Source organism: Rutidosis leptorrhynchoides, chromosome 7 (genome assembly GCF_046630445.1).
Source record: "Rutidosis leptorrhynchoides isolate AG116_Rl617_1_P2 chromosome 7, CSIRO_AGI_Rlap_v1, whole genome shotgun sequence".
In the NCBI taxonomy this organism is placed as follows: Eukaryota; Viridiplantae; Streptophyta; class Magnoliopsida; order Asterales; family Asteraceae; genus Rutidosis; species Rutidosis leptorrhynchoides.
Window position 1 is genome coordinate 309,388,722 of NC_092339.1, and position 25,683 is coordinate 309,414,404.

Here is a 25,683-nt window from a genome sequence, read left to right on the forward strand (position 1 = left end):
TATATTACCTGCAAACAAGTTACAATCTGAAGTACATAAAAGATAACACTTAATAAACATATGCGTTATGGTCTAAAATGTAACATCCCGCCTTTTTTTTTCATTTACTTTTCCGTTATACTAATATAAAGTCCGTTATATGTTTATAACATCTCCCGTTGATACGCGTTTTAAATTATCTCGTTTAGGTAATTCCCGCACCCGAACGAAAGTTGAGGGACTAAACTTGACAAGGGATCAAACCCTTGACTAGGTCAAAGGGTCAAACCCCTTTCACCCATTCATTTTCATTCCCATCTCTCTCTTTCTCTCTAGCAAGAACACACACACTCAAAACCAAATTCATTCAATCATCATCTAAATTCGATCTAGGAGGCTTACAACAAAATAAATTACATATTTGTGATCCTCTCTTCATCCTCTTCATTTTGGTACCAACTTCATCTCATTTGGGTAACTTTCTAAAATCACTAGATTTTGTGTTCTTGGTGTTTTTAACTTATAAAAGTGTTAATTAGTGTCTATGGCTCAAGTCTAACATGAATATATGATTTGTATGCTCGATCTCGTTGTTTTAGTGTAACTAGCATGAACTTGAATTTTGGTGTGTTGTTCTTGAATTTTGGATGATCACATGTTGTTAGATGCTGAAAGTTGATGTATTAAAAGTGTTACTAGTATCATTAGCTTCGTTTTGATGTATAGGTTGATTAAGGAAACTCCAAGAACATGATTAGTGATTTTGTGAACTTGGATTAGGGTTTGATAAGCTTTAGATGAACTTTTGATGCACCAAATGCTATGAAATATTGTAGATAAGAATTTTGTTGCAATGTGTGTATGATTACCTTCGAAACGGCATATCATACATGTAAATTGGTTGCCCGAATCATAAAATGCATTTGATGAACTTGAAACTTTGAAAATGGATTCGTAATGATCACTTGACGGAAAATCGGTTATTGAAATTGATGTTTTTGTTTGATGAAACGTGTTTAGTTGTTTTCCTTGTCAAATTACCTTTCCAACGATATATAGTATGCATTTTAAATGTTTTCGGTTCATAAAATATGTTAATTTGAGTTTTGGTTCGTGACTTGGACCATTTTTTTTCTGCAAACTGCATGATTCCCAGGTATTGCGCGCCGCGCAGAATCAGAAATCTCAGATGCTTGCCTTCTTGGTTGAGTTCTGACCAGAAATTGCACTGGGTGCGCGCCGCGCAACCCATTGCGCGCCGCGCATATGCCCAGCTCATTTTTGTTTTTATTTTTCCTTTCACAAAATGTTTCCCGCTTAACCGTAACTCCGATTAACATGAAACTTGGCCATTCTGCTCATAAATGATTTCTCATCATGGGAAAATTGTCGGATACCCGACCCGACCCCGTTGACTTTGACTTTGACCAAGTTTGACTTTTAGTCAAACATAACCAAACGATTATACAATCGTTCTAACATACTTAACTACTTGTATCGTGCATGAAACTTGACAAATTGATTCACATGCTATATTAATCGAGTCGTAACGAGCCATAGGACTAATTGAACATCTTTGACCTATTGTGTTTACCGTTATTGATACAAACCTATTGTTTAGGTCAAGACTAGCATTGTTCTTTGCACACGTTTACTTGTCGAAGTACTTTACTACTCGTGCACTCAAGGTGAGATCATAGTCCCACTTTTACTCTTTTGAACTTACATTTGGGATGAGAAAACATAAACATTTCTTTACTAAGTGAACACAAGTACAGGAAAACAAACATTCTACATACGAGTTTAGAACAAAATCCTCAATTCGATTATCATTAGTTACACTTGCCGGGTGTAAGCGAGAACTTATGTTGTATGGATCCATATGGGTTTGACAAACCCTCATTCAAACGGTTCGCTACCGTTTACGAATGAAATATATTTTCGAGAAACAGTGTATGTTCTAGCACTAAGTGATGGGGTTCAATGGAAGGAAATGTTAAGCATTGATAATTGGGTGCTCGTGAAACAAACTTTTGGAATGTATTACTATTATTTCATTGATGCAAATCTTGTGGTTCACTTGTACTTACTTACTTAAACCTATGATTTCACCAACGTTTTCGTTGACAGATTTCTATGTTTTTCTCAGGTCCTTGAACGATACATGATACATGCTTCCGCTCATTATTTGATACTTGCATTGGATGTCGAGTATATGTGCATTTCATGGAGCGTCTTTTGACTTTACTTTAAACCGTGTCGCCTAGATTTCATTCGTATTATAACGTTGTAACTTAACTATTGGTTGAACAATTCTTGTAAACTTTGGGAACAATCTTTATTTTGAAATGAAGGCGACATATTTTGGTCAAACTTTGTCTTAAAGACTTATGACCACGTAACGGGACCTAAGTAGACGGCGCCGTCAAACATGATTTGGTCGGGTCGCTACAGATGGTATCAGAGCGTTGGTTGTAGGGATTTAGAGTTCATTAGTGTCAACCCCGAGTCATAGGGTACATTGGTGAGTCTAGACTACAACCGGCATATAGACTTGAAGTAGGAATTACTTGACTACTTGTGCATTTATACTCGAACGCTTCTACTCATATCTACTCTTAGTTCATCTTAATCTCACGTTGTTTAATTTGATTGACACGCCACCTTGACTATATGAAATGATGTCGAATGCACATATGAATCAGGGTAATATAATTTCCGGGATTATATTACGGTGACTCATATGAACGTTCCGACATTATGACATAAAGAATTTAAGGCGAGTCGAGGAAAAACTTCTCTTTATCTTTATTCTATATCACGGTTAGTATTATTGAGAATACTAATCAATGATATTCTTGTGTCTTGAAGGAACAATGGCTCCTCGTCGTGTACGCCGCAATGAAACTCCCGAACAAGCCCTCGAACGGATGATAGCTACCGCCGTAGATGCGGCCATGGCCGGTCACTCATCCAACAACAATAATAATAACAACCACAACAACAACAACAACAACAACAATGGAGCCGGAAACTCAAACGAGGGATGCTCCTATAAAGCTTTCATGGGGTGCAAACCTCACACTTTTGATGGAACCGGGGGACCGGTCGTGCTCACCCGATGGTTTGAACAAACGGAAGCCGTCTTTAGCATAAGCGGTTGTCGGGACCAAGACAAGGTCAAATACTCCACTCACACTTTCTCCGGAATTGCTCTAACATGGTGGAACACCTATGTTCAATCGGTGGGTACCGATGAAGCTCATGCCCTCTCTTGGGCCGATCTAAAGGAAAAGATGATTGTTGAATATTTTCCGCGCGAAGAAACCCGAAAGCTTGAGGAAGAACTAAGAGCTTTGAAAGCGGTCGGAAACGATCTTAAAGCTTATAATCAACGCTTCGCCGAACTATCCTTGATGTGTCCTAATCTTGTTAACCCCGAATCTCAAAGGATTGAGCTCTACATGCTCGGTCTTCCAAAAAGCATCAAACAAGGGGTGATGTCATCCAAACCCACTACTCATCAAGCCGCTATGAACATGGCTCGCCAACTAATTGAAACGGTTGACGAAATCGTAGTTCCGGCACCTAAGGCCGAGGATAAATCGGGCGGCAACAAAAGAAAATGGGAAGCTCCCCAATCAAGCAACAACAACTTTGCCAAGAAATCTTTCACTTCCGACGGCAAGAGGGGTTATGCCGGGAATCTACCTCTTTGCAACAAATGCAACAAACATCACTTTGGTGAATGTGGCAAGTTAATTTGCCACCGGTGCCAAGGAGTTGGTCATAAGGCCAACGATTGTAAAAGTGCCACTCCCGTTGCTCGAAAGTGGCCCAATGCACCAAAGACGGGCACTTGTTACGAATGTGGTCAAACGGGTCATTATAGAAATGCATGCCCAAAGAAGAAAGATAACCCCAACACGCGCGGCCGAGCTTTCAACATCAACACCGAGGAAGCCCGGGATGACACTGAACTAGTCACGGGTACGTTTCTCCTCAACAATTCTTATGTCTCTTGCTTATTCGATTCAGGTGCCGATAAATGCTTTGTATCCAAGACTTTGACTCATTCTTTTAGCACTCCACCTCTTCCATTAGATACCACTTACACCATTGAAGTGGCTAACGGGAAACTATTAAGTGCCGACACATATTACCGGGGGTGTACGATAAACATTTTGGGTAAGGAATTTGAAATTGATTTGATACCCATGGAACTAGGAAGCTTTGATGTAATAATCGGTATGAATTGGTTAGTCAAAACGAAATCTCACATTCTTTGTGATCTTAACGCAATCCGAATTCCTATCGAGAATGGTGAACCTTTGATCGTCTATGGCGATAAGAGTTGCACCGGACTCAACCTCGTTTCGTGTGTTAAAGTTAGAAAACTACTCCGTAAGGGTTGTTTTGCGATCCTTGCTCACGTTAAGAAAGTCGAGTCCGATGAGAAGCACATCGATGATGTGCCAATTGTTAGTGACTATTCCGATGTATTTCCCGACGAATTGCCGGGTCTTCCGCCTCATCGACCGGTTGAATTCCAAATCGATCTTATTCCGGGAGCCGCACCCGTAGCACGTGCACCATATAGACTCGCTCCATCCGAAATGCAAGAATTGCAAAGTCAAATCCAAGAACTACTTGATCGTGGTTTTATCCAACCTAGCCATTCACCTTGGGGCGCTCCGATTTTGTTTGTTAAAAAGAAAGACGGATCCCTACGAATGTGCATTGATTATCGTGAACTAAATAAATTGACGGTTAAGAACCGATATCCTCTTCCTCGCATCGATGACCTCTTTGATCAACTACAAGGGTCTTGTGTATATTCGAAAATCGATCTCCGCTCGGGTTATCATCAATTAAGGGTTAAGGGGGAAGATGTCTCCAAAACCGCTTTCCGGACTCGTTACGGTAGTTATGAATTCCTTGTCATGCCATTTGGTCTCACTAACGCACCGGCGGTGTTCATGGATCTTATGAACCGCGTGTGCAAACCGTATCTCGATAAATTCGTTATTGTGTTCATCGATGACATATTGATCTATTCTAAAAATGAAGAAGAGCACGAACAACACCTCCGACTTGTGCTTGAACTTTTAAGACAAGAACAACTCTATGCCAAATTCTCCAAGTGCGAATTTTGGTTAAAGGAAGTTCAATTTCTTGGTCATGTTGTAAGTGACCAAGGTATTAAAGTCGATCCAACAAAAATCGAAGCCATTAGCAAATGGGAGACTCCTACTACTCCTACTCACATTCGTCAATTTTTGGGTCTCGCCGGGTACTATCGTAGATTCATCGAAAATTTCTCTTTGGTTGCACGTCCTCTAACCGCATTGACTCACAAGGGAAAGAAATTCATTTGGGCGACCGAACATGAATCCGCATTCCAAATCTTGAAAACAAAGCTAACCACCGCTCCTATCTTGTCACTTCCCGAAGGCAATGATGACTTTGTTGTATATTGCGATGCCTCAAAACATGGTTTTGGGTGTGTATTGATGCAACGAACGAAAGTCATTGCTTATGCTTCTCGACAACTCAAAATTCATGAACGAAACTATACGACACATGATCTCGAACTCGGAGCCGTTGTCTTTGCACTTAAAATGTGGAGACACTATCTTTATGGAACCAAGAGTACTATCTTCACCGATCACAAAAGCCTTCAACACATTTTCGATCAAAAGCAACTAAACATGAGACAACGAAGGTGGATTGAAACCTTAAACGATTACGATTGCGAGCTTCGTTACCATCCCGGGAAGGCAAATGTAGTAGCCGATGCCTTAAGTCGAAAAGAAAGAGCGGTGCCTCTTCGTGTCCGAGCCTTAAACATCACCATCCACACAAACCTTAATAGCCAAATTCGGGTAGCCCAAGATGAGGCTCTCAAGGATGAAAACATCTCTCTCGAACACTTGAACGTCCTCACCTCTCGATTCGAAGTTAAAGAAACCGGACTCCGATATTTCGCCGGAAGAATTTGGGTGCCTAGTTATGGGGATCTACGAAGCCTTATTTTAGATGAAGCCCATAAGTCACGATACTCGATTCACCCCGGTGCCAATAAGATGTACCACGACCTTAAACAACTATATTGGTGGCCGAACATCAAAAGGGACGTAGCTACTTATGTTTCCAAGTGTTTGACATGTTCCAAGGTCAAAGCCGAACACCAAAGACCGTCCGTACTACTTCGACAACCCGAGATCCCGCAATGGAAGTGGGAAAGGATAACGATGGATTTTATCACCAAGCTACCAAAAACGACGGGCGGTTATGATACCATTTGGGTTATTGTTGACCGTCTCACCAAATCCGCACACTTCCTGGCCATGAAAGAAACGGACAAAATGGAGAAACTTGCACAACTTTACATTAAGGAGATCGTAGCCCGACACGGTGTACCTTTATCGATTATCTCCGACCGAGATGGCCGTTTCGTTTCTAGATTTTGGCGTACTTTGCAAGAAGCGTTGGGAACGCGTTTAGACATGAGCACCGCATATCATCCTCAAACCGATGGACAAAGCGAACGCACAATTCAAACCTTAGAGGACATGTTACGAGCTTGCGTGGTTGATTTCGGAAAAGCTTGGGACAAGCACTTACCTCTCGCCGAGTTCTCTTACAACAATAGTTATCACGCGAGTATTAAAGCCGCACCTTTTGAAGCGCTATATGGCCGCAAATGTCGTTCACCTCTTTGTTGGGCCGAGGTAGGCGACGTGCAAATCACCGGACCCGAACTCATTCACGAAACCACCGAGAAAATCGTTCAAATCCGAGATAGGCTTAGGACGGCCCGAAGTCGTCAAAAGAGCTATACCGACAAACGACGCAACGATCTTGAATTTCAAGTCGGTGACCGAGTAATGTTAAAAGTCGCACCTTGGAAGGGTGTAATCCGTTTTGGGAAACGCGGGAAGCTAAATCCGCGGTATATTGGTCCTTTCGAAATCTTGGAGCGTATTGGAACCGTTGCTTATCGTTTAGATCTTCCGCCTCAATTGAACTCCGTTCATCCTACCTTCCATGTATCTAACTTGAAAAAGTGTCTTGCCGAACCCGATATCGTCATCCCTCTCGAAGAACTTACTATTGATGACAAACTTCATTTTGTGGAGGAACCGGTTGAAATTGTGGACACCTCCGTCAAGACATTGAAACAAAGCCGAATCCCGATTGTCAAGGTTCGTTGGAATGCCAAAAGAGGACCCGAGTTTACTTGGGAAAGACAAGATCAAATGCAAAGGAAGTATCCTCATCTATTCGTGAATTCGGAAACGCAAGATCTCGAGGAAGAAACAACGACTACTACGCCTACTTAAATTTCGGGACGAAATTTCTTTTAAGGAGTAGGTAATGTAACATCCCGCCTTTTTTTTTCATTTACTTTTCCGTTATACTAATATAAAGTCCGTTATATGTTTATAACATCTCCCGTTGATACGCGTTTTAAATTATCTCGTTTAGGTAATTCCCGCACCCGAACGAAAGTTGAGGGACTAAACTTGACAAGGGATCAAACCCTTGACTAGGTCAAAGGGTCAAACCCCTTTCACCCATTCATTTTCATTCCCATCTCTCTCTTTCTCTCTAGCAAGAACACACACACTCAAAACCAAATTCATTCAATCATCATCTAAATTCGATCTAGGAGGCTTACAGCAAAATAAATTACATATTTGTGATCCTCTCTTCATCCTCTTCATTTTGGTACCAACTTCATCTCATTTGGGTAACTTTCTAAAATCACTAGATTTTGTGTTCTTGGTGTTTTTAACTTATAAAAGTGTTAATTAGTGTCTATGGCTCAAGTCTAACATGAATATATGATTTGTATGCTCGATCTCGTTGTTTTAGTGTAACTAGCATGAACTTGAATTTTGGTGTGTTGTTCTTGAATTTTGGATGATCACATGTTGTTAGATGCTGAAAGTTGATGTATTAAAAGTGTTACTAGTATCATTAGCTTCGTTTTGATGTATAGGTTGATTAAGGAAACTCCAAGAACATGATTAGTGATTTTGTGAACTTGGATTAGGGTTTGATAAGCTTTAGATGAACTTTTGATGCACCAAATGCTATGAAATATTGTAGATAAGAATTTTGTTGCAATGTGTGTATGATTACCATCGAAACGGCATATCATACATGTAAATTGGTTGCCCGAATCATAAAATGCATTTGATGAACTTGAAACTTTGAAAATGGATTCGTAATGATCACTTGACGGAAAATCGGTTATTGAAATTGATGTTTTTGTTTGATGAAACGTGTTTAGTTGTTTTCCTTGTCAAATTACCTTTCCAACGATATATAGTATGCATTTTAAATGTTTTCGGTTCATAAAATATGTTAATTTGAGTTTTGGTTCGTGACTTGGACCATTTTTTTTCTGCAAACTGCATGATTCCCAGGTATTGCGCGCCGCGCATTTACCCGCGCGCCGCGCAGAATCAGAAATCTCAGATGCTTGCCTTCTTGGTTGAGTTCTGACCAGAAATTGCACTGGGTGCGCGCCGCGCAACCCATTGCGCGCCGCGCATATGCCCAGCTCATTTTTGTTTTTATTTTTCCTTTCACAAAATGTTTCCCGCTTAACCGTAACTCCGATTAACATGAAACTTGGCCATTCTGCTCATAAATGATTTCTCATCATGGGAAAATTGTCGGATACCCGACCCGACCCCGTTGACTTTGACTTTGACCAAGTTTGACTTTTAGTCAAACATAACCAAACGATTATACAATCGTTCTAACATACTTAACTACTTGTATCGTGCATGAAACTTGACAAATTGATTCACATGCTATATTAATCGAGTCGTAACGAGCCATAGGACTAATTGAACATCTTTGACCTATTGTGTTTACCGTTATTGATACAAACCTATTGTTTAGGTCAAGACTAGCATTGTTCTTTGCACACGTTTACTTGTCGAAGTACTTTACTACTCGTGCACTCAAGGTGAGATCATAGTCCCACTTTTACTCTTTTGAACTTACATTTGGGATGAGAAAACATAAACATTTCTTTACTAAGTGAACACAAGTACAGGAAAACAAACATTCTACATACGAGTTTAGAACAAAATCCTCAATTCGATTATCATTAGTTACACTTGCCGGGTGTAAGCGAGAACTTATGTTGTATGGATCCATATGGGTTTGACAAACCCTCATTCAAACGGTTCGCTACCGTTTACGAATGAAATATATTTTCGAGAAACAGTGTATGTTCTAGCACTAAGTGATGGGGTTCAATGGAAGGAAATGTTAAGCATTGATAATTGGGTGCTCGTGAAACAAACTTTTGGAATGTATTACTATTATTTCATTGATGCAAATCTTGTGGTTCACTTGTACTTACTTACTTAAACCTATGATTTCACCAACGTTTTCGTTGACAGATTTCTATGTTTTTCTCAGGTCCTTGAACGATACATGATACATGCTTCCGCTCATTATTTGATACTTGCATTGGATGTCGAGTATATGTGCATTTCATGGAGCGTCTTTTGACTTTACTTTAAACCGTGTCGCCTAGATTTCATTCGTATTATAACGTTGTAACTTAACTATTGGTTGAACAATTCTTGTAAACTTTGGGAACAATCTTTATTTTGAAATGAAGGCGACATATTTTGGTCAAACTTTGTCTTAAAGACTTATGACCACGTAACGGGACCTAAGTAGACGGCGCCGTCAAACATGATTTGGTCGGGTCGCTACATAAAACCATTTATTTATGAGTGATACATAACAAGCTAGGCATTTTAGAAAATTCAAATCATTCAAGTCTTAAGGTAGCTCAGGGTTTATTTAATCAAGATTTTTCAACAGATTCACTCTCGTTTTCTTTTCTTTTTGGGACTTATTTGTAGAGATAAACAAGAGGTTCATGTATTCAAGAAATACTAGACTGATGATCCACGTTACCAGATCATTAATAAAAATCTCCGGGATTCTTATAAGAGCATCTACTAACATCTTCAATTTTATTCTTTCATGGATCACTGTTATTTCTTGATAATTAATATCGTATCTATCTTTAAGTATTTTCCATAATACACTTGGATCTTCTATCATATAATATGTAGATTCTAAGGACTCGTCAATATGTTTGCTAAGAAAAATACTTGCTATTGCTTTCTCTTGTTCTGAACAATTGTTATTTTCATTCAGGGTTTCTAAAATACCGATTGATTCGAGATGTTTTTCTACATTCATAATCCATGTTAAGTAGTTGTTCCCACTTGATTCTAAAGGAGCAAATTTAAGCCTTTTCAAATTCGACATTTTCTATTATCAAAAGATGAACAACATAAATCATAATCATAATCAACTTCTAAATTCATAAGTAGCAAACAACAGAATAATGGCATGATTACAAATGATAAAACCACAAGAGCAGGATAGAATATAGGTTCACCCGGTGATATATTAGCAATAATGATGATAGTTATTATGACCAATACTATAGGAAAAATCATCCTTGTGTGAATCATCTTTACAAAAAAACTTTTTGAGAGTGGTAATCTGAGAAAATGAAGATTGATTTGTGAAAATGTGAAAACGGAGATGTTTATTTTATATTTAAAAAATATAGTCGTTGAGTTGACGTTAACAACCGTTATGTATATATGACCGTTGTAACGTCGTTAGTTGACGTTAATGACTGTTATGTACTCGTTGTATTAATAATAATTTTAATAAAAGAATTTTATTAGTACAAATACGATTACTATAAATACATTTAGTATAAATATGTTTAGTATAAATACGAAGATTAAGAGAATAAACATATTATGAATAAATAATAAATTTTAAGAATAAACATTAGTATGCATGAAATAAATAATGATTAATTGCATAAGTAATCATAAATGTTAGATAACATAAATATAAATGTTAGTGAAGTTAAAAAGAGTTAGATTACAGAAATATAATTCAGGCGGTATAACCGACCATATATAACTTAAATAACATAAATATAAATGTTAGTGAAGTTAATAAAAGTTAGATTACATAAAAATAATTCAGGTGGTATAACCGACCATATATAACTTAAATAACATAAATATAAATGTTAGTGAAGTTAATAAAAGTTAGATTGCAGAAATATAATTTTACTTATGATGATAATAATATTTACCTTACTAATAAATAATAGAAGATATCGTTAAAGAATTTCTTACCTTGATTAGTGACTTGTGCTTGCTTAGATAAACCTTGATTATACGGAGCACTTCGTGCTGATAACATGTTATGAGTTTAGGAGTTTATAACTACCTTTTAAGGCTTGATTCTTGACAATATATTATTAATATTGATATTATAGAAGAGTGAAGAAGAGAGTAAATATTCTATATTTCAAGAATGGTGTATCAATATGCTTACATTCGTCCGATATTTATACTACATAAAGTCATGTACAGCTTCACAATTTATCCAAATGTAATTCACATGTTTTTGGTTGTATCTACAAAAGTTGTCGGCCACTTAATATTTATAACAAATATCAATTTCTATTCTCCCACATACAATTATATAGTGATGTAAATGAGTCGAGCTAGGTTGGTCAATGCTCAAGATTCTAACATACAAGCTTATCGGAATCACAATTTCAGCAGAACAATGACAATCGTACAAAATTTACATAATTACGTTAGCCTAAGTTTCCATCATGGCAACATACGGATAACTTTAAGCTAGCATAACAATATCACAACGCACATTTAAACATAGATAATAAGAATTCATGTTTAAATAAGAAGTGTGTTTGGATTAAAACTTGGGATATGTTACAAATGAGAAATCAAAGCCCTTTATATAGGCAAATCTGACCTTGGCAGGCCATGTACACTGGCCGTGTAGCTGGGCAGGCCGTGTACACGGGCCGTGTGGAGAGGGCGTGTGAAGCTGGCTGACCGGGTAAGGAGGTCGTATGGCTAGGGCATGGCAGTCCATGTGGCTCTAGGTGGTAGCCCGTTTGGAGAGCCCGTGTGGCTGTAACTTCTGACCAGTCTTGATTTTTCCGGGATCGTAACTTAGTTTTCTGGGTAAATAACACTTAAATTTTAACATCATATCTTTTAACACTTAAATTTTAACATCATATCTTTTTAACACTTAAATTTTAACATCATATCTTGATTTTTCCGGGATCGTAACTTAGTTTTCTGGGTAAATAACACTTAAATTTTAACATCATATCTTTTAACACTTAAAACTGCTGGAAATTTTTTAATATTTGAATAAAATTGATTGAAGTTTAATATTTAAATAAAATAGTTGACACTAAATGTGATACTTTTGCAACTAAATGTGTTTTATTTGCAAGTTAATGTGGTCTTACATTTTCTCATAACATATGAGTTAAGTGTCATTTATTTTATCATAATATCAAACCTTTCCATTTCCGTTCATGATTAATATATATTTGAGAACTCATGGAAAAAGAAACGCTTAGAAAGATGGAGCTTGAGAAGAACAACATCACACAAATTCATACGTTAGTTTATAAGCATCTTCATTGATTAAGTTAAGGTGTGACCTAACATTTTGATCAAATGAAGAACAAGATATTTGCGTCAGCTTATGAACAACTATCGGACAATATTTTCGGGCATGTGGTTTAAGTCCGGCAGTACTACTGCTTCGGCCGTTGTACCCTGGGAAACAGACGACGTGTAGACGGCGAATCTGTTTTAAGAGAACCGTGTCAAACACGGGCCTCGGCTCATCATTTATTGATGAATATCTTCCGGTTGCTCTTCGTGACATATTCTATTCATTAGTCTTTTCAAGGTATGTGTATTTCAATATATTTGATTTGTTTATTATCATGAATATATTGTATTAATATATTTTCGAGTACTATATTTCCTACAAAAACACCATATTTTTCACCTTTTAGCGTCAAAAATTCATTTAATAAGTGTCACGGACTACAAAGTTTGTTGTAGTGCACTAGTTTGCATATGTTTTAGTAAAATTACTCGCCATCTTCAAATAACCTGAACAAAGAAACTTCATTAGTTCACCCTTATTCTTTCATGTCTATTAATATTAGAGTTGTCTACCAACAAAATCGGCACAATTTGCTTCTTCCTGACAACATTAGCTCTTTTTACACTTTACTTATACGTATATAATGTGATCTATCGTTCTGGACGTGTGACCAGGGGCGGTTTTATGTGGAGACCGGGGACGCCCGTCCTTAGTGGATTTGCAATTTTCAGTGTTAAAATTTTGAATTTTTCGACTGTCCCCGAGGAATTTTTATTTTTACCCCAAAACGTACATATTTTGCCCTAAAATCTTCAAATTTTGTCCAAAATTTTCCAAATTTTTTCCTAAAACTTTCAAAATTTGCCCACAAACCTTCAAATTTTCTCCAAAAACCTCAATATTTTGCCTTAAAACCTTCAATTTTTGCTCCCAAAACTCCGTATTTTGCCCAAAAAATTGCTACGGTTTTAAATTTTTTTCCACCCCCGGTAAAAAAAAATCATGCTTCCGCCACTGCGTGTAACCCAACATACTTTCCCATGTGGAACATTCTCAAATCCAAACTGCGAATGATCTCTTTCGGGTTTACAATTTTTACTGATAATTATAATAGTTAAATTGTCTTTTCATCCCTTTTATTCATCATTTGTTTACCTTCAATATCATTATTACTGCATCGTTGAATTTACATCACTTGTCAAACATGTAGACATTATTAGGTTAGCCAACTCTTAAACTTGAATATCATTCCAACCATGGTTTATGTTGATATGGAGAACTTAACATAAATTCTAATCAGACCAGTGCCTATGGCATTCGCTACATGGCTTCTTACCTTCGTCATGGTGATGATGCCATAGTCACCGTTTAGCCATGCGTTAGTGATAGTTAGAGCTAAGAGGTATAAAATACTATAAAATTTTAGCAGGAAATACTATTAAATACGATACAATTTTACACAAGATATTTATTTATTTATTGAATGGATATACTTAAACGTTGCTACAACACTTATAGGCAGTGTACCTAATCGTACAATAGTGTAGTTTTTGGTAAGTCCGGTTCGTTCCACAGGGAAAATCTTTAAACAAAGCTTAACGCTATATTAGTTACTTTTATATATATATATATATATATATATATATATATATATATATATATATATATATATATATATATATATATATATATATATATATATATAAGTAATATTATTATTATAAAGGGGGGGTTTACCGTTTAATGACCGGTTTGTCGATTTTAAAACTTTAGTCGCAGTTAAAACCAAATGTAAAATATAAATAAAAGACTTAATTTAAAGCGTAAAGTAAATAACGATAATGAAATTGCGAATAATAAAAGTGCGATAAAATAAACTTGCGATAATTAAAAAGTACGATAATTAAAAGTGCAATTAAATACAATATCAATAAAAATGCGATAATTAGAAGTGCAATTAAATATAAAATAAAGTAAATTAAATATGAAATAAAAGAATTATGCTTATTTAAACTTCCGTAATCATGATGTTTGACGTGTTGATTTTAGTTTTATGCCCATGGGTTAATTGTCCTTTGTCCTGGATTATATAATATGTCCATACGGATTTGTCCATAATAGTCCATCAGTCATAAATATAAAGAGCGAAAGCCTTCGTCAAATTATTCTTCTTCCCGAAGTCAAATATTTCAACTAATTGGGGATTCGAATTGTAACAAGGTTTTAATACTTTGTTTAATGAATACACCAGGTTATCGACTGCGTGTAAACCAAGGTTTTACTACTTTGTTAACAATTACACCAATTACCCTTGAATGTAATTCACCCCTGTTTCAACAAGTCTATTAACTATTAATCCAGTTCCGTGTCCGGTAAAATGAATAATTATTGGTATTTATAGATATCCCGCCCACCGTACCCAGTCAAGCGTAAGTGGTTATATATAAATACGTCGAATTATAAGTTTGTATATTAAATTAACAAGGTATTGTTTAGTTAATATAAAACCCATTAATAGCCCATAGTCTAATTTCCACAAGTGTCGTTCTTTTATCCAAACCCCAATTATGGTACAAAGCCCAATTACCCAATTTTAGTAATTAGCCCAACATCATGATTACTTCGGATTAAATAAGCATAATAATAACTTAGCTACGAGACATTAAATTAAAAAGGTTGAACATAACTTACAATGATTAAAAATAGCGTAGCGTTACACGGACAGAATTTCGACTTACACCCTTAAAACATTCGCTAACATACCCTTATTATTAGGATTAAAATTAAAATATAAATTATAAATATAAATATTACGTTTAGATAGATGGATGGATATATATGTTATTTTTTTTACGATCAGAATGCGCGAGCTTTATAGGCAGTTTCAATATTTGGGTCTCCGCGACTCTCGGCCTTTTTGCTCTTCAAACTCCGCGAGTCGCGGAGTTTGTAATTACAGCTCACTCCATTTTGGCTCTTTGTTTACCGACGGTTTATTATATAAATATAATATATATATAATTTATATAATTAATTATATATTATATTATATTTATATACATAGTTAACTTATAATTTTTAGTCCGTTGCGTCGAGCGTTGAGAGTTGACTCTGGTCCCGGTTCCGGATTTTCGAACGTCCTTGCGTACAATTTAATATCTTGTACTTTGCGTTTTGAATCTTGTACTCTTGTAATTTCGAGACGTTTCTTATCAATAATTGGAACCTCTTTGATTGTATTTTGTACTTTTGAGCTTTTTGGTCGTTTGCGTCTTCAATTCGTCGAATCTGTCTTTTGTCTTCACCTTTTATTATATAAACGAATATTACTTTTAAATAGAACAATTGCAACTAAAAGCTTGTCTTTCTTGAAGAATAATGCTATGAAATATATGTTCGTTTTTAGCATTATCAGTTAGTCATGGGAAGTTTCGCCATGCATGTGCATGTGCATGGCGGAAGTTCAAAAATGAACATTATGATATGCAATGTTTAGACTTTAGAAATGGTTTCTTAAGGCTTCACCAATAGAGAAAGATAATTTACACCCTTTTATAATCTCATTCTTGTTATATTAGCTTGTTAGGACAAAATGTGACAGTAGTTGGGATTCTGTTAGCATAGTAGAATATAACTCAATCAAGCAAGATAGTTATGAAGACTAAACTCTCTTTACTGTTGTAAGCAGTGATGATAGGCAGGTTGCAGCTGAAACAATGTTTTAATTTTGAGTTGATTCAATGTTTACGCAATGCTGATCAACAAGCGTTACGACAACAATTTGCGTGTTTAGATCACATGTCAATGATAGTACAAGTTTGGAGAGCGGACTTTTGACTTGGATTGTGTTTGTGGTTGGAGACCTGAACTTCTTGCATCATTGTGGTTGGAGACCTAAACTCCTCGCGAGGGATTAGATGTTCAAATCTTCGGGTGGTCATGCAAGATCTAAAAAACGATCACAGACTGTTCCAAATAGGCCGCGCATATATCAAAGTTAAAGATACTCGTCGATCGGGTTACTCGATCAACAACAACAACAACAGCCGTTCAGAAAAGAAAAAAAAAAGAAAAAAAAAACCAATACCACCTAGGTGTTGTATGGGTGAGGTGAGATGTAGACAATCTTTCTCCTATCCGAGAATAAAGACAAGTCATTTCTCTACCCAGAGTAACTTAAAAGTAGAGAAAGTCATCCCTCTCTCTATTCGACGGATAGAGAGATTGCTTCCTAGTGGACCTCCGGCCAAAAAATAAATTTTTTTTAAGAATAGAAAAGAATTAAAAAATAATAGAAAATAAAATAAAATAAAAATAAATTAGAGACGCCGTGAAAATGGTAAAATCAAATTTTCATTAGTTTTGAATCCTGTCTGAAATTTACTTTAAGCTCTAGGTGTCAGTCAAGTCGCAAATAAGTCGACGTTTGTTGTCGACTCAATAACTCGATCCAGAAAAACCTCGTAACTTATTTTTGTGTTATTGATTGTGGTTTCTTAAGAATTCATCAAGCAAGTCTATTTATCTTGTTATACTTTTCAATTCTTTTAAACATGTAATAGATGATGTGATGTTTACATCCTAGTTTTAAATAGCATTCATTCTACAGTTTCTAGCATCAGTGTTTATCGACATCACCAATCACCCCCAAAAGCTCTACAATTTGCAGAAGCAACGTGAAAGGGTCACTTCTTAGTGCACATTTACTGTAGGCAGTCTCCAAAATTGCAGTCAGCAAGCTTGGATGCTTTAAAAGCTGGATACAAGAGGAAGCACCAAACAGATGATATTTGATCATGTTTGTCGTGAACAGCTATCTTTATCGAACAGCATGAACCTATATTGAGTGTGTAATTTTTTGTCCAGCAGTCATCTTCCCACGATTTTTTTTTTTTTAAAAAAAAAAAAAAAAAGCCGAAAAGGGATTAACAAAACCTCATTCCAGAAACCCTAAGTTCTATAGAGAACAGTAATGCAAGATGCTATAATAAGGTATAGAGCCTATTTACTGGTTCTCTGTGCTCCCTCATGTTCATCCTTTTTTGGGTAATAATAGTGACATTCAATCTTCAGAATCTTTCATAGCCTTTTACTATATTTATTCTGGTCCCATCCATTACAGTATATCTTATAATTCCCTAAATCATGATCACATTTTGAGGTTAAGCAAACAATAAGAACCAGTCATTTGACTCATTTCACTTTTGTGATTAACTCCACTTCAGGATAATAACATTCTGCCAACTAACCATCAACAATCAATCCCTCTGCCCCACTAGGGTCAAGAAATCTCAGCCAACTGTTTCGAGTACCAACATCTGAGCAGGTTATAGTTAGGAATATAAAACACACACACATATATTTCTTAACACAGAATCAACTTCAAAAAAAATGCTCTAATATCTCACTTCTGAAATTAGATTTTGGTTATTGGTTTATTGGACTTTTATTTGTATAAAATATTTACCGATAAATCATTTCCAAATATGTATTATCCCTTTAATTCGACAGTTAATCAACGAGCATGCAACTTAAATTGGTGCATTAAGTTTTACTAGTTTAAAATCCCTCACTTTCAGTTGAGCTCGTCAAATTTTCCACCATCACCACTCCTTTCCACATTTCGGTCATTCCATTCCACCTTCTCTAACATGGGGTATATTAGCATATATCTGGTGTATCTGTTTTACTTGAAAGGGTTAACCATTTACCAATGGGCTAACATTTAGTTATGGTTTCACCTTGGTTCTTTTTCGTTTTTTACTTATAAAGTATGGTATCATTTCGCAAAGGTGTAAACCCTAGATATTCAAGGTTTGACAGCAAAGTCATGCTCCTTAGCTCTTCGGTATAATAATGCTGATGCTTCCACCCTGTTTAATTAAACACATATTAAACCATTTTTGGAAAACACCATGTACCAGCAGTTGTAACAAGTTTCATTTCGAAAAAAATGTAATAATGAATTTTCATACCATCCAGGATACACCACAGGTCTTCCCGTAGCAAGGGCCCAATTAACCTACAGTTGAAAAAATATATATCAAACTTCCTGTTAGAAGCAACGTTTCAAAAATCTCTGCTCGTGGAGTACTTGGTCGAGATTTTTTAAAGAGTACTCCGCAACTTGGGGAGTACACAGATGTTGACCAAGTTTGACTTTGACCGATTTTGAACAATTTGACTTTGACCATTTTTGACTTTTAACCAAGTTTGATTTTGACCTGATTAGACCAACTTTTGACTGATTTTCCGATTAATATCCTGAATTTTGGCCGAGCTTTGACCGTGTTTGACCAAGTACTCGCCAAGTTGCAAAAACCATGATCTCACATAGTAATACCGAGTTATGCAACACTGCACATAAGCATCTATTAACGGTGTAAATTACAAAAAAAAAATATATATATATATATGTCAAAATACCTTATCGGTGCCAAGAGAATTGGCAACAACATGGGTGACCTGTTCATCTATTTTATTAGTGCAAACAGCACCAAATTGTTCAGCAGTCTGCCATAGTGGATGTAAATGAGGACTGGCCTCAGCTACCGGAATCACCCTACTAAATACGATTCGACAACCACGTAAAATCTTCCTTTGCTCGGATGCTAGTATATTTCTAACGTCGGCATCATCTAAAGATTTTTCCATAAAAAAGTTTTGATGTATTTTCTCAATAACCTGCACATCAACCAAACAACTATGTATCAATATCACACATATCAGAACACTTTCACAGTAAGTAGGTTGGTGTTTACTGTCAAACAAGAAGCTAATGTCCCGTCTTCAGGCCTTTCATCATGATCAATCTCGAGAAGTGAAGGACCCGGAAGCCCAAACTGTCGCCTACTACATGGAAAATATATGTATCTGCAAAAAAAAAACATGGTTGAAAACACTAAGACAATTAACTACACTAAAAAGAAAGGTTTCAAAAATCGTTACTTGGGCAGTAATCATTCGGGACTTTTTAGAAAGTTCTTAGCAACTCGGGGAGTACCCAGATGTTGAAAAAGTTTGACTTTGACTGATTGACCAAGTTTGACTTGGACTGAGTTTTGACCAATTTTGACTGATTTTCAGAGTAATCCCTATTTTACCACGTTTGACAGTGTTTGATTGATTTTGACCAATTTTGACTTATTTTGGCCGAGTTTGACTGAGTTTGACCGAGTTGCAAAGACCGGGTACTAGCCGAGTAATTCCAAGTTCTGTAACACTGCTAAAAAGTGGCAATTACATCTTGAATCAAGTGTGAGTGTACCTTTCTACAACTATCAAGTTATGTTTATTATGAGGCCAGACTCTTATAGAATCATCTATAATTACAACACCTGACTCCATACCCAGAACCCCTTCCAAATCTTTACTCTTCGGATCACCATCGACACTATCGCCATCATCGCCCCTTGAAATAACACGCCCATTAAATAAAACTCCTTTTGGATCGAGCAATTTGGCCATCTCTGTAGCATATACTTTGTTTCCCATTGTGTAAAGATGAAGCTCGTACAATTTACTAGCCTGACATTAAAAAGACAATGAATTAAACACGATTCGAGTTGTAAATATTAATAATGATAATCGAGTTCTAACCCTTTTTAAGAATTTCCATATCCCGGGGCGCAGTTTGGTCCACATACCCATACGAGGAAATTTAAAAAGATGCCTATGCCTCTTGTTACGATCTTGTTCTCCTTTCTTTTTTAACATCTCATCATGCAACGGCTCAATTTCAGAAAACTGGAAGAATCGACATCGACATAAAAATTATATTCAGACTTTGTGGCCCTTTAATAAATAACTTTTACATATACCAAATAAGATAAAGTTACTCTACTACCTTAGCTGAATTAAGAAGAGTATGATCAAGATCCAACACAAGACATAGCTTGCGCTCAGCAAACATCTTTTTCTGTTCTTCCATTCTTTTTAACCTCTCCCTTTGAATAGCAGCCCGTTGTTTGTCATCAAACCGTCCAAAATATTGCTCAACCTCTCCCCAATTGTTCTGAGATTCAGTGGGGTCCACACCTGGAGCAACTTCTTCAGCAGCGGGCCCACTCCCTTTCAAATTCACTTGTGCAGACTGTGATGAAGGTGTCTGAACAGATGTTTTAGCAGTTGTTGATACAACATCAGCAATGTTTTTCAAATTCTTGGTAAATTGCTGAGTGATATCTGGTGCCGAGATAGGTTGGGATGATAGTCTTGGATCTCGCTTTAAGTTTGCCCTAGAATCGTCAACAGTTGATGAACTGGTAATTGATACGAGCTTTTTTATTTCTGGTTTCTGTGACGATCTACTGTGCAGAAGACGGCGAGGATCACGAGGTTTCATTTGTACTATTCCCGAGTCAACCTGCAAAACATCAAAAGTTAGAAATCTAAAATTTAAAAGAGGCATGCACATAAAATTGCATTATAAAAGTTTAATACAAGAAATGCCTTTTCACGCACACAAGGACAAACAAGAAAAAAATATAGGTACTCGTGCATTGCATAATAAGCTCAAGTGGGCAATAACAGAAAGAGCCACATAATTACAAATCATGTAGACTGTTCGGATAAACTTTCGAAAGAAAGCATACTGCCAAAGCCGTAGAAACAACAAAAAGACCATAGCAAGAGTAACTGACAGCAGTGTTGTAAAACTCCCCGATTAATGCCGATACTCGCCGATTACTCCTTTTTAGGTACCGGCCGATCCGATTTTTCAAAATCCGAGTAATTAACTGGTCAACATCGGTCAATGGGTCAAAATCAGATTAAGTTGGTCAAAGTTGGATTTAGTATCGGTCAACATTTAATTTAAATTTGAATTTTAGAGTTCTTAAACAAATGAAGATTATCTTATGTTTCTAGACAATTATGTTAACGTTTATGTTTATGGATTTCTTGTATATTACACGTATAGTCTTGAAATTTATTATTTAAATGTATAAAAAGTCCAATCCGATTACTCCCCAAGTTGCTGATTACTCCCTCAAAAGTCCCGACCGAGTACTCCCCGAAAGTAGTCCCGACCGAGTACTCCCGAGTAGAGTAGAGATTTTTGCAACCTTGACTCACAGCAAGAGTAAGACATTTGCCAAAAACAAAAAACTGAAGCAATTAGAGTAAACACAGATCATGATAGAATGCTGACCGCTGAGACAGTGTGAGGTATTTGCATCTCAACTGTGGGTCTCTGCCCAATTACCAACGGTTGAGAGGCGACCGAAGTCATTGGCATGGAGCCCAACAAAAGATTCTGGCTTGGAGATTGCATCACAGTTTTCGAGGGATCAACCGACTTCTGTTGTTCCATACTAACTAAATTCATCCACTGAGAAGGGTTCACTGCAATATTCTTCAGAATCGATTGCAAAGAAGCTGACGTGGCAGTGACCCCTGTAACAGGTACGTGCACACTCCCATTACTCGTATTAGAAAAAGCCGAAGTTGTTGAAGCACTTACTAAGCCTCTTGCTTCATTTATTACATTACCCATTGTACTTGGGACCCGCATCGCAGCAGAACCCATATCGTCTAACCAACCACAACTTTGTGAAGCTTCAATATTTCTAGGATTGGCAGAATCTGCAACGTCTTTTTTTAACCTTTTCGGTGCACGACCATCAACCAAAACAGGCTCATTATAACTCTTCTGCTTCCTTGAATCTTGTAATCCAACAAGTGGTTCAATTTTAGGTTGTTTACTGGATACCGAGCTTTCAGTGGTGGCTACTCGAAGTCTAGGGTCCCTTGTTTTAATCGGAACCCTTGTTACACAACTCGATGTGGAATACACTGGAGCAGAACTCTTGACATTATTAAAGAATTGCTCAGAAGGTCTTTCAACAAACGGACTGCTTACGTTATCTATTTGATCTGACGTAACTTGAGTTGCAAAGTTCGAGTTCGTAACTGCGGAAAAACTAGAAGCCTCTCCATCAAAATCATCACCAGCATCACCAATTTCTTCAGATGGAGTTGGACTTGGAAGATCATTTTCCGATGGAGTTGGACTTGGAAGATCATTTGCCATAAACGAACTACGTCCAAATTTTTGTTGATAATTAGAAACAGCTTTTAGAGTATCTGTTTCATAACGATGTATTACTGCACGAGGGGTAGGCCATTCGGGTCTTGTTGCTACATCCCCTGCAAATAGTCCTCTTCTGAAAGGTAATGATATTGTGTTTTCACGTGTCGGAGATGGAAGACTATCAACATCATGATCCTTATGAAGGTCAAGAAGAGGGAGTAACACCCTGTTCTTAGATATAGGAGTTTGTCTACTCAAAGATTCGGTTTGTTTAGACGTTTGATCTACACCGTTATCTATGACCGGTTCTTCACTTACAGATGTCACTTCCCGTGTGACCGTTATATCACCATCGTAAACACTGCCTTTAGTACTTGAAGAAACAGAAACTAAGCTGCATGACTGCAGCATTTTATCCACCTGTTAAAAGGTCACACATTTTATCACTACAATACACTCAAAACGGTCAATGACAGATCATCCACTTTGAAGTTTGAATCAAACCTCTTTCAATTGTTCAGGAGAAAAGATAACAGGGGTATAGTTTTTAACATTAGTCAGCATCCTGTAAACAATATTCATCACAAAAGGGTATTATAACCATGTCACACGCCAACAAAGAAGCAAAAGATTGAAACTTGAACGAAACTGAATAATGACCTTGACAAAATGAGCCTCCCTTGTTCCTTTTGATTTTGGTTCATGGTACTAAACACCTGCAATCAAACACTTCTTAGACTCTACTCAACACTAAATAGTAACTCGAAACAAAATGCAGTTTTTAACAAATACGATAATATCCGAATGCCATCTTACTGAATTAACAGTCTGAATAGCAGAAAAGGCCAACTGAACCAAATCATCTTTACTATCAACCGAATTCTCAGAAAGCAGTGTTGACAAGCTATCCATCAAATCCTCAAGTCTAGAACAAACATCATCAAATGATCTACAAACAAACCATCAATATCAGTCAATTAAACTCAAGCTAAACATTCCGACACTTTAATAACCAAATTAATTGCTTACTTTTTTGCATCATTCATTGTTATACTCTGAAAACCAATACGAGTTACATTAATCGCGTTCAAAGCAATACAATCATCATCATCATCATCATCATCATCATCATCATCATCATCTCCTTGTTCAACAGTATTAGTATTAGTATCTGTATCCATATTAACATTAACATCCAAATCAATCTCACCTTCTTCCAATTCCCCTTCTTCTTTCTCACTATCCTCACCACTTACATCCATTACACCATTATTTACATCACTCAACTGTTTCAAATCATTATCATCATCATTGTGGTTATTATTAGTGGTTGTTGAATAAGAATCAAGAGGTTTACTCTGAACAGCTTGTGCCCAAGCAAAATTATACAACCCTGGTGCATAATTCCTACTCATCTGATACTTATTTTGATACTTTACCAGATCTTCCATCGTCCACACTTGTTGTTGTTGTGATTGTTGCTTTGACTGGTCAACGATTGGATTCTTATTAAAATCAACAGTATCCGGTTCAATTTCCGGTTTAATCGCAGTTGATTTCGGTGTGAAATCGGAAGCACTGATTTCTTCAACAGAATCAGAATCAGATATTTCACCTTCTTCTACATCAATTATCAATATATCTTTATCCATTGATTGATCTTACAATCTTAAATCACGATAATTATAGATTAGAGATGTAATATAATGATTTCGAACCGGATATTGTTCGAATTTGAAGCTAGGGTTAGGATTTGTTTATCGTAACCCTAAAATTTTATAGTGAAACACTCCTAATAATAAGATTTGAATTTGATTTGAATGCGGAAATCAAATTTAATTTGAATTGATTTTAAAATAGTAATTTTGAAAAAAATTAATATCTGAAAATTTAGAATTATAGAAAAAAGAATTTGAGATCAGACAGCGTGCGAATGAGTGAATCGAGAGAATTTGATTAGATGTGAAAGTAACGGAAGGGGCGAAACATTGAATTTATAAGCGTATCGGGTTGACCTGTGAGATGTGATCTTAACCGTACACGTCAGCAATTCGTGTTGGGGCTTGAATCTAGTTGAGGCTGTATATGATCCATCTATCGTTGTAATGCATATGTACTAGCTTTTAAGAGGCCGTGCGTTGCACGACGACTCTTAATCAAACAAATTGATAACGTACATATTATATTAATTAAATGTATGATAAAGAGAGTATCAGAAGTATTCCTGTGGATAAAATAAACATAATATAGTTAAGTTTTTTTACTTTACACGAAGCACGTAGATTTAGGCTACTAATTCAACATTAACAAAACACAAAACACATGACCAGCAATAACAACCTTGTGTCTTCCATCATGTAGCATAAAATAGTATTCAAAAACGTTAGTGTTAATATTGCTACTGATAAAATGTGTAATACAATTACAATGAAGCAAAATTCTATACAATTGATAACATTAGTCACAGAAACAAACATTAGTATTGAAAACATTTGTATCGTAATAGTAAATACAATTACAATGCACGACAGTTTTACGTAATAGTTTTCCGTAACTTAGTAATAGTTTTATAACATATGTTATTTACTTTGAAAGCAATGTGATTATACCTATTAACATATACATTCGCAGAACAAAACATAGTTATTATCAACTGTTAGTATCGATTTAATCAATTTAAGAAGTAATTGTGTCACTCACTCCATCCGCCTTTGTACCAATTTAATACTGTTCTTGTCCCTGAAAGTTTGTATTTTTTATAACTTTCAATTAAGCATACATGTATAAAGATTTTAACCAACTAATAGTGTGGTCAATATACCTTTACTCTTTACATTTAGATTGTTCTTGTCCCTCCAAATTTAATGATGAATCTCATTTTTACCCGTTTAGTAAAAACGATTAGCAACTTACAATGAGCATGATACCGAAAACTTTCATTCTTGGAATATTTGTTCTTTTTTTCACACCTAGAACCAGCAAAGCAAACTGCATATGTATAATTTGTTAACGCTACATTTAGGACATTAAAAATTAAAAATAAATAACAAATAAAAATCAAATATGGTGGAGGAGTACAAAGAAGCCTTTTAGACAAATCAGCGCATTGTTCGTAGGTGGTAAAATAAACTGGTCAT

General features: G+C 36.3%; 1 protein-coding gene across 1 annotated transcript; it reads right to left on the reverse strand.

Annotated features, from left to right (window-relative positions):
• Window positions 1-17,894: 17,894 nt before the first annotated feature.
• LOC139857155 (RNA polymerase II C-terminal domain phosphatase-like 3) lies at window positions 17,895-24,198 on the reverse strand. The gene is made up of 12 exons (XM_071845880.1): window positions 23,576-24,198; window positions 23,363-23,495; window positions 23,207-23,262; window positions 23,051-23,111; window positions 21,665-22,966; window positions 20,360-20,878; window positions 20,113-20,259; window positions 19,781-20,040; window positions 19,275-19,386; window positions 18,940-19,197; window positions 18,489-18,535; window positions 17,895-18,386 (listed from the first exon to the last, which is right to left on the reverse strand). The coding sequence occupies exons 1-12, from the start codon at window positions 24,196-24,198 to the stop codon at window positions 18,323-18,325; spliced, it is 3,582 nt and encodes a 1,193-aa protein (XP_071701981.1). The 3' UTR covers window positions 17,895-18,322.
• Window positions 24,199-25,683: the final 1,485 nt, after the last annotated feature.

Bases quoted from the DNA above. Each gene is read 5' to 3' on its own strand.
- LOC139857155 (XM_071845880.1), bottom strand. From the start codon at position 24,198: ATGGATAAAGATATATTGATAATTGATGTAGAAGAAGGTGAAATATCT. The intron at 18,536-18,939 runs GTATTTTGACAT...TTTCAACTGTAG, and splicing joins ATTCTCTTGGCACCGATAAG to GTTAATTGGGCCCTTGCTAC. The intron at 18,387-18,488 runs GTATGAAAATTC...TTAATTAAACAG, and splicing joins CCTGTGGTGTATCCTGGATG to GGTGGAAGCATCAGCATTAT.